This window comes from Rhinatrema bivittatum, chromosome 3, assembly GCF_901001135.1.
Source record: "Rhinatrema bivittatum chromosome 3, aRhiBiv1.1, whole genome shotgun sequence".
NCBI classification, from domain to species: domain Eukaryota; kingdom Metazoa; phylum Chordata; class Amphibia; order Gymnophiona; family Rhinatrematidae; genus Rhinatrema; species Rhinatrema bivittatum.
The window spans coordinates 240783275-240801338 of record NC_042617.1 but is presented as its reverse complement, the minus strand read 5'-3'; the positions used below and the strand labels follow the sequence as shown (position 1 = coordinate 240801338).

General features: G+C 43.4%; 1 protein-coding gene across 4 annotated transcripts in view; it reads left to right on the top strand.

Moving 5' to 3' along the window:
- Positions 1-18064, top strand: part of TMEM178A (transmembrane protein 178A) — a 272754-nt gene that overhangs the window by 131393 nt on the left and 123297 nt on the right. For all 4 annotated transcript variants that reach the window (XM_029594349.1, XM_029594348.1, XM_029594347.1 and 1 more), the window contains exon 2: positions 17483-17596. In XM_029594349.1, the coding sequence (XP_029450209.1) occupies positions 17483-17596 (114 nt within the window). The remainder of the gene's footprint in view (positions 1-17482; positions 17597-18064) is intronic.

Sequence of the window (18064 nt, the reverse complement as noted above, 5' to 3'; positions counted from 1 at the left end):
ACAGTATTCAAGGTGCGGTCTCACCATGGAGCGATACAGAGGCATTATGACATTTTCCGTTTTATTCACCATTCCCTTTCTAATAATTCCCAACATTCTGTTTGCTTTTTTGACTGCTGCAGCACACTGAACCGACGATTTCAAAGTGTTATCCAGTATGACGCCTAGATCTCTACAAGCTACAAGCCGCGAATCGTTTTCGTACGGAAAATGGCGCCGGCAGGAGATCGACTGCAGGAGGTCGTTCAGCGAGGGTTCCGGCGCCTCGCTGAACGACCTCCTGCAGTCGATCTCCTGCCGGCGCCATTTTCCGTACGAAAACGATTCGCGGCGGGAAATCGCTCCCTGACCCCCGCTGGACCTCCAGGAACTTTTGGCCAGCTTGTGGGGGGCCTCCTGACCCCCACGAGACTTGCCAAAGTCCAGCGGGGGTCCGGAAGGACCTCCTGCCGTCCAATCGTGTTCGTCTATGGCCGCCGCCATTTTTCGGCGCCATTTTGGAAAATGGCGCCGGCTGAAGACAACAAGATTCAGGAGCAGGAGCCCGTTCCGGACCGCTGCCGTTCCGGACCGCCGCTGGACCCGCAGGTTATTTAACTCATTTGGGGGGGGTTCGGGAGGGTGGGGGATTTAATTTAAAGGGTCGGGGGTGGGTTTTAGGGGGTTTTAGTGTGCCGGCTCACGATTCTAACGATTTATAACGATAAATCGTTAGAATCTCTATTGTATTGTGTTCCATAACGGTTTAAGACGATATTAAAATTATCGGACGATAATTTTAATCGTCCTAAAACGATTCACATCCCTATAGTGTGTTACAGAACTGGAGGTGCAGGGTTTATATGGATATTCTGTCCCTTCCTGTATACACTCCAGACTTCACTCTCATAGCCCTATAGAATTAGTTGAATGAGGCTATCAAATAATTTTAATAGTAGTTTTACTAGAAGTGTGAAACTGGCCAGCTTTTTAAAATTACACAGAAGACCCTGTGGACTCTCTTAAGACTTTTTTTTATAGCCAATTTTAAAGCAGGGGGTAATGCTAGGGAGGTGGGTGTGATGAGGAAATGTCATTTTGGCTCCCCCCTCCTAAATTCTTGTCTAGAAACGCCACTGATTTTCTGTGGCCTTAAGCATTAGTACAAGAAGAATTGGGGGGGATGCTGGAGAGGCACACAAATGCATTCGTACCTGGGCGCCAGAGACCCTCGATACTCCACTGTGCGCGAGCCATATGGGGCCGCAAGTGGCGGCAAAGAGGAGTGGAGATTTGGCGGGCTGCGAGTAGCGCCCAACCTGCTTGCGGCCCAGAAAACCACACACCCGGCAGGCATGATCGAGAATGAGGTAGGAGATGGTTCTGAGACCAGGGGGGTGGAGGCGCAAGGTAGAAGATTCACCTAGGGCACCTAATTCCCTTGCACCAGCCCTGCTTATACCACTATGTGGGTCTTGGTGCTACTGCTCCACCTGCCTGCTATGCTTGCCTACTATTATGTTTGAGATTGGGTGTTTTGATGCGTCTGCATTTATTTTTTTTTATTGCTTCTTTGTTGTACTGGGGTGCTTGATTTTGCCCAGAAAAAGAGGTGAAACATTTAGAAAGAGAATTTTCTTCCCCTCCACCTATTTTACAGTTCTTTGTTTTGTTCTAACCCCTCGGCAATAATCCCAGCCTGGACTTTTCACCCTTTTTTTTTTATTTCCACTGGGGTGTTTTGTCCCCAGAACAAAAATTTGAAAAAAGTCAATAAAAGACGCAGGTTTCACTTCTAAGCATGGCACCTGTTCTATAGTTCTTCCTTTCCTCCAAAAATCTCAGCCTGGTTTTCTTATCCTGTTGAATGGTTGATTGTACTGGGGTGGTTTGTCCAAAATAAAACTCATTCAGAAGGAGAAAATACTGGCACAAGTCAAAAGATGCTCAGATTAACCATTTTGATGTTCTGAAAGTGCTAACACAGTTATAGTAATGAGAGAGATTTCATGCAAACCAGAAAACGGGACAGCCTGAGGTCAGCTAAATAATATGGGAAATGGTTTCCAAATAAAGCAGCCCTCACCACTGTCCAGGAAAACTACATATAAGCATTAGAGAAGCCATTTAAATATCCTACATGTGATACCATTTTCCTTCAGAAAGCCCATGAGCCACTAGTCAGCTTTGCTTCCATGCTCAGACCTTATTCCTTGGAGATCTCTTTGCCACGCTGCCTTGCCCTTGGTACCCAAGACCTTAAATCTGGAGTTGCTCTTGCCAGTGTGGCCGGCTGCTTTGCACCTCTCATGTTTATCATTTCCAGGACCATGCTCATCATTTTTTCCCCTCCAACCAGCAAGAACATATCTTCTTCACAAACCCCCATTTTCCATACCACTACCTACTTCGGTATCTAATCTCTTGCTGCAGGACACTTGAGACTTTCTCACTTATACGTTATAATTTTTATGCTCAATAAGACCTGTCAACTTAATTGTTTAAGTCTTTTTTTTTTTTTTTTTTTTTTTCTCCTTTATCTTTTGGTCATCAATGTTACAACGTTATTGTTAAATTTTGAACTTATGTACACTGTTCCAAGTTTCATAACCTTGTTCTATGTAATGCCTTTTGGCAATTTTCATGTTCTGTTTCAATGTAAACCGATGTGATCTTTATTTCATATAGGAACACCGGTATATAAAAATCTAAAAATAATAATAAATAAATGTTTAGGTATCTTGAAGCCCTTTATCAGTGCCCGCCTTAGGGGTTTTACTGCCATTTCTGCTTTGTTCCCCCTTCATGCTGCCTTACTAAGCTGATGCCACTTTTGGGACCAGTTTGCCACTCGAGATGACATCAAGTATTTATGTCACTGTTGTTTTTTGGCTCTTCTCACAGTGATTTGGAGAACTCTTGCAGATGCTGTTCCTCCTTTGCCCCTTTAGCCCCTTTAGAATATTGGATAGTGGCTATTCATGCCACTATCCAATATTCACAGTCTTTCTAGGGACCTTGAAGCTCTTTCCCCCTTCTGTTGATTTCTTCCCACAAGTCATAAGACAATTGAATAGAAACCCCCAGTTTTGGAGCCCAATATAGGCTATAATGCTTTCTCCACTGAATTTAATGGCAAACGAATAACAAATTAAACTAAAAAACATTTTTTTTTCATTTTGAAACTAAAGAAACAAATTGGGGTCCCCATGAAATAAATTTTGAAATGAAAATGTTTTCCTTCTGCACATCCCTAGTGCCCACTGCACCTGTGAAGGATGGGTTCATACCTGATTATGAAATCCATTGGATAGTGAATAGTGTTGCCTGTGTTTGATATCTGAAAAAGGAAGGAACTGTGGTGATTAGAAGGACCTAACAGATTTAAGGCCTGTGTATTTCAGATATCATGAAAGGCTAACATTGGAGACTGTGTAGTAGTTTATAGATCAATGCAGAAATGCTTAAGGCAGAGCAAAATTGATACAGATGAATCTGTTAAAACTGGAACTTGTTTTACACCACTATGCAGAAGAAAACAACACTAAGAAGAATTGAAAGCATTGTCCAAGAGAAGGTAATAAGGGAAAATGGAGAATTGAGTCTTATGACAAAGTTGCTTACTTCTGAAGTTTAATTTGCTAGATATTGCAGAAAATTGATAGGAAGTAATAAGATAATGTATATTTTAAATAAGAAAGGGAAACTGCAACAAAATTATGATTGGTAGGAAATAGGAAACTGTGGCAAAATTATTATTCATGTATTGTGATTAGGCTTATATAATAAAAATGATAGATTGAACATGATTATACCTATTATGATGATTAATTGACTTTGCATGAAATAGAGTAAAAATAATTGACATGTTCCTGTTTTGAACAGAATAACTTCAGATTTTTATCTGTGTGGCTCTCACTGTGCACAATTATAATAAATAAGAGAAACGTCTAACTGCAGCAACCTTGGGCATTGGCTGTCATTTTTTTTTCAATCTAATGCAGGAGTAAAAATGAACCACAGAAATCTATAAAATAGATTTTCCACAGTATAATGGTAGATTCACATTTAAGTAAGGAGGCACATATAGTTAAGGTCTGTAAGAATGCCTTCTCTCAAATCCATCTTGTGCTTCAATTGCGAGTTTATCTTAACAAGATATACTTAGAGCTACTCATTTATCCTTGATAACTTCTCACTTAGACTATTGCAATGTGTTATATATTGGTCTACCTTTAAAGACTACATAGAAATTTCAACTTGTTCAAAATGCAGCTGTGCAGGAATTGACTGCCTGCACTTTTCTTTTAAAGCCTTGAATAGTCAGGTTTCATTTTATTTCCATGATCATCTGACATTGTTATGACTGGTGGTTGTCCCACGGAATGTCGCTCCTACCTTTAGCCTGGTCCCGGCCACTCTGCAATGTGGCGGGAAGTTTCCAATGCACGGCAGATGCCATTGCTACCGCACCCCACCATGCTGCTGCTTAATCGCTCACAAGACATGCTGGAACTTAAAGGGACTGCAGTGGGGAAAAGCCCCACGGCCCCTGAAAATGGCCTCAGAGTCTCTGTCCTATAGAAGGCCCTTTCCTCCCCTTCACTTCTCACCTTGGAAAAAGGTCAGCCTGCTTCGATTGGTAGTGTAAGTTGCCTGCATCTTGCTCTTCAGTCCAAGCTAGTCCACGTTCTTCATTTCTAGCTTCTCCACTTTCTTCAGTTCCAGATTGTCTTTGCTCATGTCTTCAGTCCCAGTTTGTCTTCACTCCTATCTTCAGTCCCTGAGTCTTGGTTCTTCAATTCTTGTGATTCTCGTCTTGTCTATTCCCATAGTCCATCTTTGGTTCTTCAAATCTTTGGTGTTCCTTGCCTCCTGTGTTTCTCCTAGTCCTCCTGCCTCTCTGTCCCACCTTTCCCATGGACTTCAGCCTGATTTCTGGACATTCCATATGCTGCCCGCCTCTGATCCAATCTGTCTCAGGATACACCTGGTCGCAGTCAGCTACCTTAAAGAATCTCCATTATCTGCTGGAAGTCAAGTGGTCAAGGTTAAAAATATAGATGGGCTTAAAAAGATGTGAACAAGTTTCCGGAGGACAGGTTCATTAACAATAATTAGCCAGGCAGGTATGAGGATGCCATCTGTTTAGTCTCAGAGTGAACAACGGGAAGGGGGATCTTCTCATTGGGATCCGCCGGATGCTTCTGGGTAACCCAGATTGGCCACTGTCAGAGACAAGATGCTGTTCAATGGACCATTGGTCTGATCCTGCATGGCACTTGTTATGTTCTTCAGTAGCTACATGCAGTTAGGAAAGAGTTTAGGTAGACCGCTTATATACGCCCTATGTTTATTCTGTGTCTGTTTTGTTGGGGAACACTCAGGGCCAGTTATTCTATTAGACAAATTAGGTGGTCACTTAGGGCATCATAATTTTGAGGAATGGCAAAAACCCCAGAAACCTCCAGGTGCCACCAATCCACTTTTAAGTCACAGCACCATAAGAGAGATGGGAATGGATGCTGGTTAGTGTAGGGTGGAGACGGAGATGAAACTGGGTGGATGAGTGGGAAAGTTGTAGAGAGAGGGTGCTGGGCAGGTGAGGGTGGAGCAGACAGAGATAGAGAGAGGATTCTGGGCAGATATGAGGTACTAGGCAATGGGAGGATGATGGACGCTAGAAAGGGGGGGCAAGGAGATTGGGTTGATGCTGGTGTTCTGACCAGGGAGCAAAGGGGAGAAAGAAGAGGATGCTGGGGGGAGATGGGGGTGAGAAGAAGAGATGGAAGATGCTGGACAGGGGGGACAGAGAAAATGAATGCTGGGCACTGTAGATGGGGCAGAGGATGGTTTGTATGTCCCTAATGTAGGGGCTACAGCAAAGTCCCAGGGCCACTATTTCACTCTTAGATCTCTCACACTGTTCAATAATACCAAACTTCAGCCTGGTGGTGGTTGGGGGAAGGAGGTCCAAGCCTCAGGGGCCCTAGATAGCAGTCTTCTGCAGCCTGGAATCATATGGAGAAACTCACGCAGCAGGCTTGGATAGTGTTCAAAAAATAGGTTTACTTTAACATAAAGAAAAGAATTCATGCCAAAATGGCAAACACCATCATCAACAAAGGAATTACAATCCCTAATGCTGTAGTTTCTATATCTATTGTACTTCTTCTTTCTATTCTTCTCTTTAGCTCTGAAGCATTGTCCATAAACCCTTCCCCACAGAGGACAGGGAAATCCTCCTCTTCAACTGGCATAGTCTGGGAGACAAGCAAAACTTGAAAAACTCTATCCTCAAAATTTTGGGTGTCTCACCTTTCTTACAAAAATCCCAGTTGCTTAATCCCATGGTTAACTGGGCATAGACTAAGCAGCTGCAATGCAATCCCTTAGAACAGGGGGGGGGGGGGGGGGAGGGGAGGTTACCGTACTGATGGGAGCTGGTCATAAATTCTCTTAAAATTCACCCAGCTCGACCAAGAAAATACACTCCTTTTTTCAAGACAGCAATGCGGGTCTGTAAGGTTCTTTAAGATACTATTTTTGATGGATCCCCTTTTTTGTAGACTATGAAACCTACTGGGACAATTCCAAAAAACTCCCTCTTTCTCAACTGCAAACATCCAAACAAAGATACTGGCTCTGAGCATGCTCAACCCAGTATTTATAGGAGAGCAGGATCAATCCGAAATTAGGAGAATGGCCAAATAACTAGGGAGGGATTAAAAATGCAAAATCCCTAAAACTCTTTGTCAGAAGAGAAAAGTTTAGTGAGGGTTGCGAAGCTACCGTCACATTCTCTACTAATCAAAAAAAAAAACTTTGCTACAAGAAAATGATTCAGATTTTTTTCTAAGCGCTATCTTCAATTACAATGATCATAACACATTATACTTTCACAAAATACATGTGCAATTTCTTCAAGTACCCACTCGGGAAAGCTCATACTCAAGGGAAAAACTATGTCTACATAGTCCAACACTGAAAAATGCATTAGAAACATGCTTCAATCAATACACTACATATTTGACATAAGCATTTTTGTAGATTAGCTCTTCTGGCTGTCGAACAACATAGATATACACTCCATTACCTTTATACCTTTAAACATTTGCTGCTTTCCTGTGGAGAGGGATAGTAATAGCCACTACCTGTCTATCTGGGGAAAAACATTTCCAGTCAAGGCACACAGGGGCTTCTTCTACACAAGGTGCAGGGAAATACTGGCACACTTGGGCCACTTCCACCAAACCCAGAGGGAGAACCAATAGCAAGGAGGACCCAGCTCTTCCAGTGGAATCATCCCATACCAGCCACAGCAGGGAATATTACAGAAAAATTCTGAAAACTACTAATACTGTTAAAACATTTGTACAATCCCCATGGGAAGATTACTGTATAAACACTTTTTCCTCAAATAAGGCATACTAAACTGCACTTCTCTTGGATAGAGAGGTGGAGAAATTATATAAATGCTCCTATGACCTAGGAAAAGCAGTGCATGAAAACACCAAAATGTTGAACATTAGTACATTTTGGAAAAGGGATTAGTACAAAACCATTATACTCACAGCCAGACCATTTCAGTTTTCCTGGATGGGGAAACAAGGCCCCAAAATTCTTTATAAGACTCTTCAAATTGCCACCTGCTGTGGAGAGACGCCGCCATGCAGCGCCGCGCCCCTCCCTAAGCACACGCCTCACTCTGCCTTATGTTGGGCCCACGACGGGAACCAAGCTGTGGCCCTGGATGATGATATCAGCGGAGCTCCAGTATTTAACCCGGGCTCCGCTCTCCCAGATTGCCTTTGCAACAGGCCCCCTCGCTGGTCGAGTACTCATTGCCTCTTGTGATTCTCCTTGTTCCTGGTTCCTGTCCTTCGCTGATTTCTGTTCCCAGTTTCTTTGTTCCTGCATTCCTGTTTATTAACCCATCCTTGGATTGCCTTCTTGGACCTCGACCTCTGCTTTGCCTGACTACTCCGTTGCCGTTCTCCAGACCCAGACCTCTGCATTGCCTGACCACGTCGTTGCCTCTCTCCAGACCCAGACCTCTGCATTGCCTGACCACGTCGTTGCCTCTCTCCAGACCCAGACCTCTGCATTGCCTGACTATGTTGTTGCCTCTCTCCAGACTCAGAACTCTGCATTGCCTGACCATTTCATTGCCTCTCTCCAGATCCAGACCTCTGCATCGCCTGACTACATTCCTGCTTCACTCCTCATCCAGACCTCAGCCTTGCTTGGCACTGCTTCCAGATTGCCGCCAGCCCTGACTCCTGCTTGCTTCACGACACTCCTTCAGTCTACGTCCTGGACTTGGATTATTCAGGCTTCGGCTTGTTCTTGCTCGGGCACACCCTGTCTGACTTTGGTTCTTTTGGCGCCCGGGTCTCCGGGATTCCGCCTTGTCAAGAATAGACTCTCACTCTCCTCTGTTACTGCCTCTGGGCTGACCTCAATCCTTCCATCAACAAAGATACACAGAGGCCCACCTAAGTCCAGCCGGCAAGTCTCTGTAGATGAATGGAGTCTCTGTAGACGAATGTAGATGAATGGAGGTTACTTCAGAGGTGCAGATCCGGTAGTGGCCTGCAGAGTGGGGTATGCCAGGAAGAGTCTGTAGATGGATAGAGATTACCTCCGAAGTGCAGATCTGGTAGTGGCCCATGGAGCGGGGTACGCTGAGGATGTCTGTCATGATGATCGTGAGGTAGTCAGAGATGCAGATCCTGGAAGTGGACTTCGTAGCTAGAATGGTACTTCCCTGCAGCTCAGGGTATACTGGATTCAGTAGAACTGAAGAGAGAACGGCAATGGCCCGAGACACGGGGTACTCGGTAGAATAGCTTCAGTAAGGCTGGAATCGTAGAAATCTGTAATAGGTTCTCACACGAGAAAGTCCCAGGAGAATGTCCCGAGCAGCAGTCCAAGAAGAAGTCCAAGGCAGAAAGCCCTCCAAGGTGCGGATAGCCAGAACGCAGAAGAGCCCCCGAAGAGCGGGTACTCAGAGCGTCCACACGCCGAGAAGGAATCTGGAACAGAAGTTTGAGACTGGAGCGGATTCAGCAACGAGGGAACTCCATGCTAACTTGTCTTAGCAATGGGCCGGTAAGCTTAAATACAGCATCAAACTGACGTCATCAGGAAGGGACGCCCCCGAGGTTCCCGCCATGTCGTGTACAAAGAAGGCCCTTGTGCGCGCGTGCCTTGGTGATTCCAGAAGTAAGATGGCGGACAGCAGTGCCCACGCTGTCCCGGGGATGCCGGGGAAGTCGGCGTTCACTGGCGGAGGCGGCCATTCTTCCCAGAATAGACGGAGCAGGGAAAAAAGAGTTGAGCATGAGAGCTCACAGCCATCTGTGACCGGGCACAACATTTGGCTTAAGTCAGCTCATTCTATTTCTCTACAAGGTCAAACTGACCAGGCCTCTTCAGATATGTTTAATTTGTCAAATTGTTTTGAGAATTCAGGCCTGGCGGTTATTGAATGATGAACTCTACTTGTTTCATTTGTGACAGAACAAGATCTCAGCAATGTTATGAGACTATGTTTTAGGAATTTGAACTTTTAGTTTCATGGTCAAGTTGTAAGAATATTTTCTGATGTAGCTAAAATAACTCCGGAAAGAAGGAGGGGGTTTCTTGCCTTGAGACAAGAAGCTATTACTCTGCGAGCTTCTTTTAAGTTGCGCCATCCATGTAAATGTTTAGTTAAATATAATAATGATTTCTATGTTTTCTTTGTGCCTGAACAGTTGAAGTCTTTTTTAGACTTCAAAAGCCATCGATAGATTCTTCTGCTCCCATTTGAGTCTTGTGCTGATCTATATAGTATTCGGTTGTTCCTTCCATGCTAGGCTGATTCCTAAATTGCTTATGTAATCTCTCCTTTTATTTTCCTGCTCCTTCTCTGCTTGTTATTTTGAGGTGAAATAGGGATCTATTTATGTATAATGTTTTTGTATTATTGTAATGTTCATAATTTTCTTGTAATCCCTAAGTATTTCCCAGGTGCAAGGTTTTTTTTGTGGTTTTTTTTGCTTTGTGTAATTGTAAAATCAAATAAATAAAACATTTAAAAAAAACAGGGATAAATATTAGATTAGGGGTAGGCATCTCCAGTTCTTTAGTACTGCAAGCAACTCTGGTTTTCAAGATATCCTGAAAACCAGAGTTGCTTGCAGCACTCAAGGAATGGAGCTGCCTACCCTGTATTTTATGCTACTCAAGGCATATAAAATGGAGAAGAAATTATTTAACCTTCGCTTGAAACCCAGTTTTAGAATTTCAGTGATTCGAAAAGTCTTTATTTTAGAAATTGTTACTATAAAATCAGGCATGGAGAGTCCACGGTTAAAACTGAAACCTCACGGCCTTATTTTAAAAGGGTTACGTGTGAGGCTGGGCCTTGCGCGCATTTTCGGAAGGACCTGGCCACGCACATAACCCCCATTATGTGCTGAAGTGCTGGGCCTCTCCAAAGGGGCGGGCCGGGGGGGCGGGTCTGGGCAGGGAGGGGCGGGCAGGGACAGCACCATTCGAGGCTGTCCCAGAGAAACATGTGCCAGCAGCAGGCCGGCGTGCGTAACTTACTTCTGCTCATCAGAGGAGGTAAGTTACAGACCAAAAAAAAGTAGGGTAGGTAGGTAGGGGTTAGGGGACGGGGTGGAGAGGGGAAAGGGGAAGAAGATTAGGTAGGGGGTTAGGGACTGGGAGGAACTGTAAAAAAGGCCGATTGTTTTGCCACGCATAATTTGAACATTCCCCTCCCTGCGCACGCAAGTTGTGAGCCACTCACACATGCGCGCATGGATATTAAAATCTGGCACTAATGTGTATTCGGACATCTGATTTTATAACGTGTGCTGGGAACCATGTGCACATGGAGTGTATGCGGGTCTTAAAATCGACCCCCTCAGTGAGCATAAGGAAGCCAGATATTTTTGGACAACAGTCTCACTAATTTTGGTGACTGGGGGGTGCTATTAAAACACTTGGCATTAAGATATAAAGGGGTCTTGGGTGTTTGATTCTTACAAGATCAATACTTAATCTAAGTTGAAGATGGTATAGGAAACTAAGATGCTAGCCACACAACTGCCTTGCCTTGCTGTTCCAACCAGTCCTACATCCTTTCACTGACATCATTAATGAGATGATATAAGAAAATGACCACCACTGGGTGGGGGCAAGTCAGTCCCAAAGTGGCAAACCAAAGGGTTTTTACCACTTTTGGAGCTCCTCCGGGTGTATCCAGGAAAGACTGGGAGCATCTGTGAGAGCAATTAGTTTGGGATAGTTTGGAGGTAAGGAGGTCATGGGTTTGGACTCTACACTTTGTGAGAGAGAAGGTGGAGACTGGGCTCTATTTTGTCTTGATCTTGTTTTGCTGTGATGTATTTTATATTTTGTGAATTGTATTGTATTAGATATTTGTGGTTTTGATGTTGTAAGCCACCCAGGATCGTTTTTGGAGTAGGGCATTATATAAACGTGAAATGAAATAAGGCCTTTAACAATGGAGATTTTGGGCATGCTTGGGCAGATGAGGAGAGCAGGGTTGAGATGTCTGGTAAAAACTCAAGAGGGAAGGATGGGAGAGAAGCTGGTGTTCAGTTTTCATATGGAAATGTATACACTCATCTACCCAAAATGATAAATTAGATTAAAATGGCCCATTCAGTCTGCCAAATTAAGATTCTAATTAAATTAAAATATTTATATTCTACCTTTTCAAGAACTCATAAAATGAATCACAATATACACAAATATTATAACATAATTATATAAAAAATACCACATATATAAAGGGCAATTTCCAAACTGCCTGCAGAAGTGCAAAGTCTGTGGGTACTTTTTAGCCATGGACCATGTATCAATTTTATTGATTGCTGCCTAGAATTCTATAGAATTAGAAGACTTATGAATAAAAAACAAATTTCAAAGGGAAAAATTTCCCTTTGAAAATTGCCTAAGAAAAAGAACCTGCACAACTTTGCACCTCCCTTTTTGTGCAGTTAAGTGTTACGATCCCTTGCTGTGCCACAGGCGGCATCTCACCTTTTCCTCTGGGGCCCGCTCCGAGGCAGAGGCCTCACCTGCGAGTTGTCCGGGATTGCTCCAGGGCCTGGGAGGCCTCAATGTTCTTGGGGCCTGCCTGGGGCTTGCTTGGCTCTGCTTGGACTTCCTGGTTCGGGTCACGCCCTCCTCCCTAGGGGCCGGTCTGCAGCACTCCTCCTCAGTTATAGGGCCAGTGAGGGGCGGCCCATGTGTACTCCTCCCAGGGAGTTGCCTGCATACAGCAGTATAAAAGGACCTTCACTTCAGTTCCTGTTTGCCTTCGGATTGAGTCTCACAGTTGTCTGTGCTTCTTCATTGATCCAGGTCCTCCGTGGTCTTCTCTTGTCTTGATGGCTCCCTGTCCTGTGTTTCTGCCTGTTGCCTTAATGTTGGTTCCAGATTATTCCTAGATGTTTGTTCCTGATCCAGTTCCTGATGTTTCAACTTGCTTCAGACTGCCAGGAGTGCAGTAACCTGCTTCAGACTGCCAGGAGTGCAGTACCTTATCTTCCCTGCGCTCGTCCCATTCTCAGCGTGGTCCATGACCAGCCTCCTCAGGCTGTGTAGGGCGCGCAGTGGGACAGGGTGGTCCACGACCAGCTCATTGGGTCCGCCCGTGTAGGTGGGCTGAGTAGGGCGCCCTGAGAGACAGTGCCAATGTCCTTCCGTCCAAGTTCCTGTCTCGTCCGTGATGTCTTCGCCTCAGCCCTCATCTGTGATGTCTTCTGTGTTCTAAGGACTCTGTCTGCCCTCGTCCTCTGGCCGGCCTGCCGTCCTATGCCATTACCCAGCGGCAGGTCCGAAAGGGCTTGGAACAGTCGGAGGACCGTTCATCAATCAACATTGGGTTGTTGGTTGTCTTGGGCGTGCAGGTCCGGCTGAAGGTCAGACCTTGTTCTCTATTCCTTGCTTCAGCTATGCCTTGTCTGGTTCTCCATGCTCGATCCAGCTCACCTCCCACGGTGTGGCTTGGGGCTCCTCCCTGAGTCTCGCCGTGGCCCAAGGGCTCACCACACCTGCTTAGAGGCGACCGCGCTCCTCGCGCTCGTAACAGTTAAGAACATCATAAGTCTTGCCATACTGGGTCAGACCAAAAGTCCATCAAGCTCTGTATCCTGTATGCTCACTTACCTGGACAACTGGCTGGTGATAGGTCCTTCCAAGCAGGGTGTTGCATTCCCTGCAGAAGATGATCCAGCTTCATCAGTCCCTGAGTTTGTCAATTTTGAAAAATTGAACCTTGTCCCAACCCAAAGAATCAGGTTCAAAGGGCTATGAATATACTTTTTGGAGGATGCAGTGATTCTTTCAGCGGGGTTATTAGCATGCTGCTTTCAATAAATGGTTCAACGGCTGATACAGATGGATGGAGTCCCAGTCAGAGAAGTGTTGGTTGTCCTTGGTTACATGGCTGTGGCGGTTCCTTAAGCCACCTCCACATGTGGATTCTTTGATGGGGCCTTTACAATCAGTACTCCAGCCTTTATTGTGCTCAGTGGGTGTCTTGCTGGAAATGAAGAGGTCATTCCACTTTTGGTTAGATTCAAACATCCTGGAGACAAGGACTCCTCTTCGACTGTTTCCCATCAGGTGACACAGGCAACGGATGCATCCACCAAGGGATGTGATGCATACATAGGTTCTTTCCAAACCCAAGGAACCTGATCATCAACAGAATATCTATTTCAAATCAATCTTCTGGAGCTTTGAGCAATTAGACATGCGTTAAGAGATTTTTCTCATCTTCTTTGGGGAAAGAATTTTTATTTGGACAAAAAAATCAAACAGCCATATTCTGCATTAACAAGCAAGAAGGCACAGGGTCATGGACCCTCTGCCAAGAATCCTTAAGAATTTGAATGTGGGCATGCACCCACAAGGCCTTCCTATAGGCAACCTATCTTCCCAGCATCTCCAATACATTAGCAGATCAACTCAGCAAAGTGTTTCATCTCCATGAGTACATCACTGGCAAACAGATTATTCGACCTTTGGGGGTGCCTCTTGATCGATTTGTTTTTCACATTGGAAACATATAGGAAAGTGGAAAGATTCTGCTCCATTCGAAGTAAGTTCAGATCCTCTCCGGATGTTTTTCTGCTCAATTGGGATGCAGATCTACTGTATACCTTTCTACCACTTCCACTGTTAGCCAGAATAGTCAAATATTTTTCAAGGATCAGGCTCACTTAATACTCATTGCTCCAGTGTGGTCTAGACATGTGTGATTCTCATACCTCGTCCAGTTGTCCATCAGCCCTCTGATTCCTCTGGGATCTGATATTATTAACATAGGAAGAGGATTGTCTGTATTATTTAAAAATATCCTCTCTCAACTTGACAGCATGGATGTTGAATGCTCACTGATCACTTCACTATCACTACCCAAGGAATTAAAGGATGTTTTTGTTTCCACCAGTCAACCAGAAGAGTGTACAACTTTATGTGGAAACACTTTTTGTCCTGGTGTCTAGAGAGCTCACTGGACTTGTTCATTTGTGAACCATGGGGGTTGCTTCAGTACTTGTTATTTCTCTCTTTCTTGAGTCTCAGTACCTCATTGGTCAAAGTTCATCTTGGTGCCGTAGCAGCTTACCGCATTCAAATGGATGAAAAACCAATATACATTCTTTAATGTCAAAGTTCATGAAAGGCCAAACCAACAGTGTCATGGGAACCCAATGTGGTATTGGCACAGCTTGTGAAGCCTACTTTTGAACTGTTGGAGTCAGCTTTCTTGACATTCTTCATATGAAAAATATTATTCCTAGTCATGATTACATCAGCTAGAAGAGTCAATGAAGTTCAGACATTGATACGTTACTCACCGTATATGCAATTTTTCCATGTTAGAGTGATAATCCGTGCTCACCCCAAGTTTCTGCCAAAAGTGGTTTCGGCTTTTCATATAAATCAAGCCATTGTGTTACCCATATTCTTTCCAAAGCCACAAGCATATGAAGGAGAAAAGGTCCTACATTCAAACTGCAAGAGGGCCTTAGCTTAGTATCAGAAGAGAACTCAATCACATAATCAGGCCTCACAACTTTTCATCTCTTACGGTCCTAACCATTTGGGCATAGAAGTTGGCCAGTGCACTATGTCCAACTAGCTAGCACACTGTTTCACGCATTGTTATACACCTGTTGGCCTCTAAATCACAAACTCTGTCAAGGCGAACCATGCCTATCAAAGGCATCTGCAAAGCTACAACTTGGTCATAGTGCACACCTACACTTCCCATTATTATCTATACAATCTATTGAGAAGTGGCAGTAAATTTGGACATAAAGTTTTTGCGTAACCTGTTCACACAGTAGATCACAGTATTGCTTTTTCAGTAATTGCTCTGCTGCAATCCTCAGCTTGGGACTCCCAATATATCATGTCTAATTCAACCCTGTTTGTCAACAGAGAAAGCAAGTTTGGTTACTGTAAACAGGGTTCTCTGTAGTCAGCAGGATGAATTAGACATGTTTAATACTCGCCCACCTCCCTGTAGAATTGACTACCAAGCTACAGCTCAGCTCTACAATTAATTGAGAGGCTCATGAGGCAGTGCCTGCATGGGAACTCCCATACATGCTAGTAAAGTGAAAACTTTATGAACTAGGAGAGAAGTATCCATTTGATGTGTTCAAATGATGAAACCCCATGTGTCATGGCTAATTCATCCTGTAGAGAACCCATTTACAGTAAGCAAACTTGCTATACACACATCTCTCAAACTCCAGGGAATCTCTTTCTTCTTGAGGCTCCTGAGAATCATAAACACTTCTCCTTTTCCCTCTTTCTGGACTCCTAGGATCCTCAATCCGGGAATACTTCTCCTCTGTCTCTTATGATCCTTCCCTATAAAGGGATAGGCCCTCTAGTACAACTCTGTGAAGAGCTGGCTGCCAGTGCAACAGACTCCTGATTTTGAAATCCTGTTCTCAGCTTTTCCCTGCTTCTCCTCATCCTTGCATCAAATATCTATTTATGTATTAAAAAAGATTTATATTATGCATATTGTGTTCAAAATAGATTACATATATGTACATACAAAATAAAAATAACATGTACAATAAATGAACAAAAACACATAACGCAGATATGAAAGTACCATGACCATCCTCAGTGGATGTAGGATTTTTTATAACCTGTTAGAACCTCTCCCACTGGGGAGTGGTATTCCTGCTTGTCACATTGACATTCCACTGACATCGCATGTAGGCAAGGTCTAGTGAGACCTCTTGTCTCCCTGAGAACACTCAGATCAGCCAAAGCCTCTGTGAACATTCTTGTAAAGAGAAGGGCTACCTTTTTAGGGGCAAAAAAGGGCACTCCATCACATCTGCTTTTAAAAATATTCCCCCACTGAGTAGCTATATTTAGCTAAATTCACAAGGTGGCTTCAGGAGTGGGTTTACAACTAGATTTTTGTGAAGTTTAGCTGCAAAGTGTTGCACCTGAAAATGTACTTAAGATCGCCAGCCTTATTAAATGGTGATCTTAGATGCTCCTGGCCTGGCTGAAAATTTCCCTCAAAGTATGGATTTTTATGCTGATATTGATTGGTGCCTATTTCTGCTTATTTTTAATAGAGTATTCCAGGCTTTGTATTTTTTTGTTTGGTCCAGTTATAATGAAAAATAGAACAAAGGAATCCAGGTCTGTAATGAGAAGGTGACCTGTATGCATCTTTGTTTAGGAGCTCTGTCTAACCATTGGAGGGCCCCATCCATAACAAAATTTGCTCTCAGCAAATGAGTACAAAGATATGAGGTAGATTATAATTTTTGTAACACAAACCTGCTCAATATCCCAATTGCTTCCTGCTTGCCCCCTCATACTTGGGGCTTACTACATGGGATGTAGCTGGCAGTGTTTACTCTGCAGAAAAAATAAATTCCGATTTCAAGGGACAAATAATTTGACTGCATTGCCTCTCTGTGGCCATTTGAAGCATTACTTTGGTTTATCTAATATAATTGTCACCGTCATTGGCGATTTCTGGTTCATCATAGATGCAGAATTTAGATTTTAGATGGGTATGGGGCTCATTAGGAAGATATACAATGCATAAGATGTGTAAATGAGAAGAAAGGGCTTGATTCTTGAAGGGGTTACTTTTTTTCTATTTTATTTTCCTTTTGGGAAAATCTCTTCAGGAATGCAGCCTTGATTTGCTCTCTTATATATTTATATATATCAAAGTGAATATCAATAAAAAATATATGAATACAAAAAAGTGGTATTTTGTTGAGACGTTAATTACTCTCTATATTTAGAGACGTTTTAAAAGCATTTCTAATTAACATTTTGTTATGCTGAACACTTTTTCCCTGGACTTTATCTATCTGCGTTACTAAAAAGAAATTAATTTATTTTTCTGTTTTCATTCAGCATGCACCACGCTGTTTGGTAATTTGGATTCAAATTTTTTTTTTTTAAGGTATTGCACAGAGATGCACGGCAATCAAGTACCACTTCTCCCAGCCTATTCGCTTACGAAATATACCTTTCAATTTGACTAGGACCATCCAGCAGGATGAATGGCATTTGCTGCGTAAGTACTCAAAATATCGCCACTAACTGAAGTAGGGAACACAAGATTTAAAAGGCAAGACCAGAAACAGCAATGAACGGGGTAGGCAATTTTCAGTAGCCTGAATTTTCAAAGCTGATTTATCGGCATAAATATGCTTTGAAGGTTCATGGGTGTGTGCAGAACCTGGCATGGCATAGGCCAGGATGCCCAGCTCCGGCCACAAACAGGTCAGGTTTTCAGGATATCCACAATGAATATGCATGAGGTAAATCTGCATGCGCTGCCTCTGTTGCATACAAATCTATGTATATAGTAAGCTTCCAAGTTCTCTCCCCCTGTTGAATTGTAACTTTGACTTATTCCTACCTATTAGGGTTGTGAATCGTTTTAGGACGATTAAAATTATCGTCCGATAATTTTAATATCGTCTTAAACCGTTATGGAACACAATACAATAGAGATTCTAACGATTTATCGTTATAAATC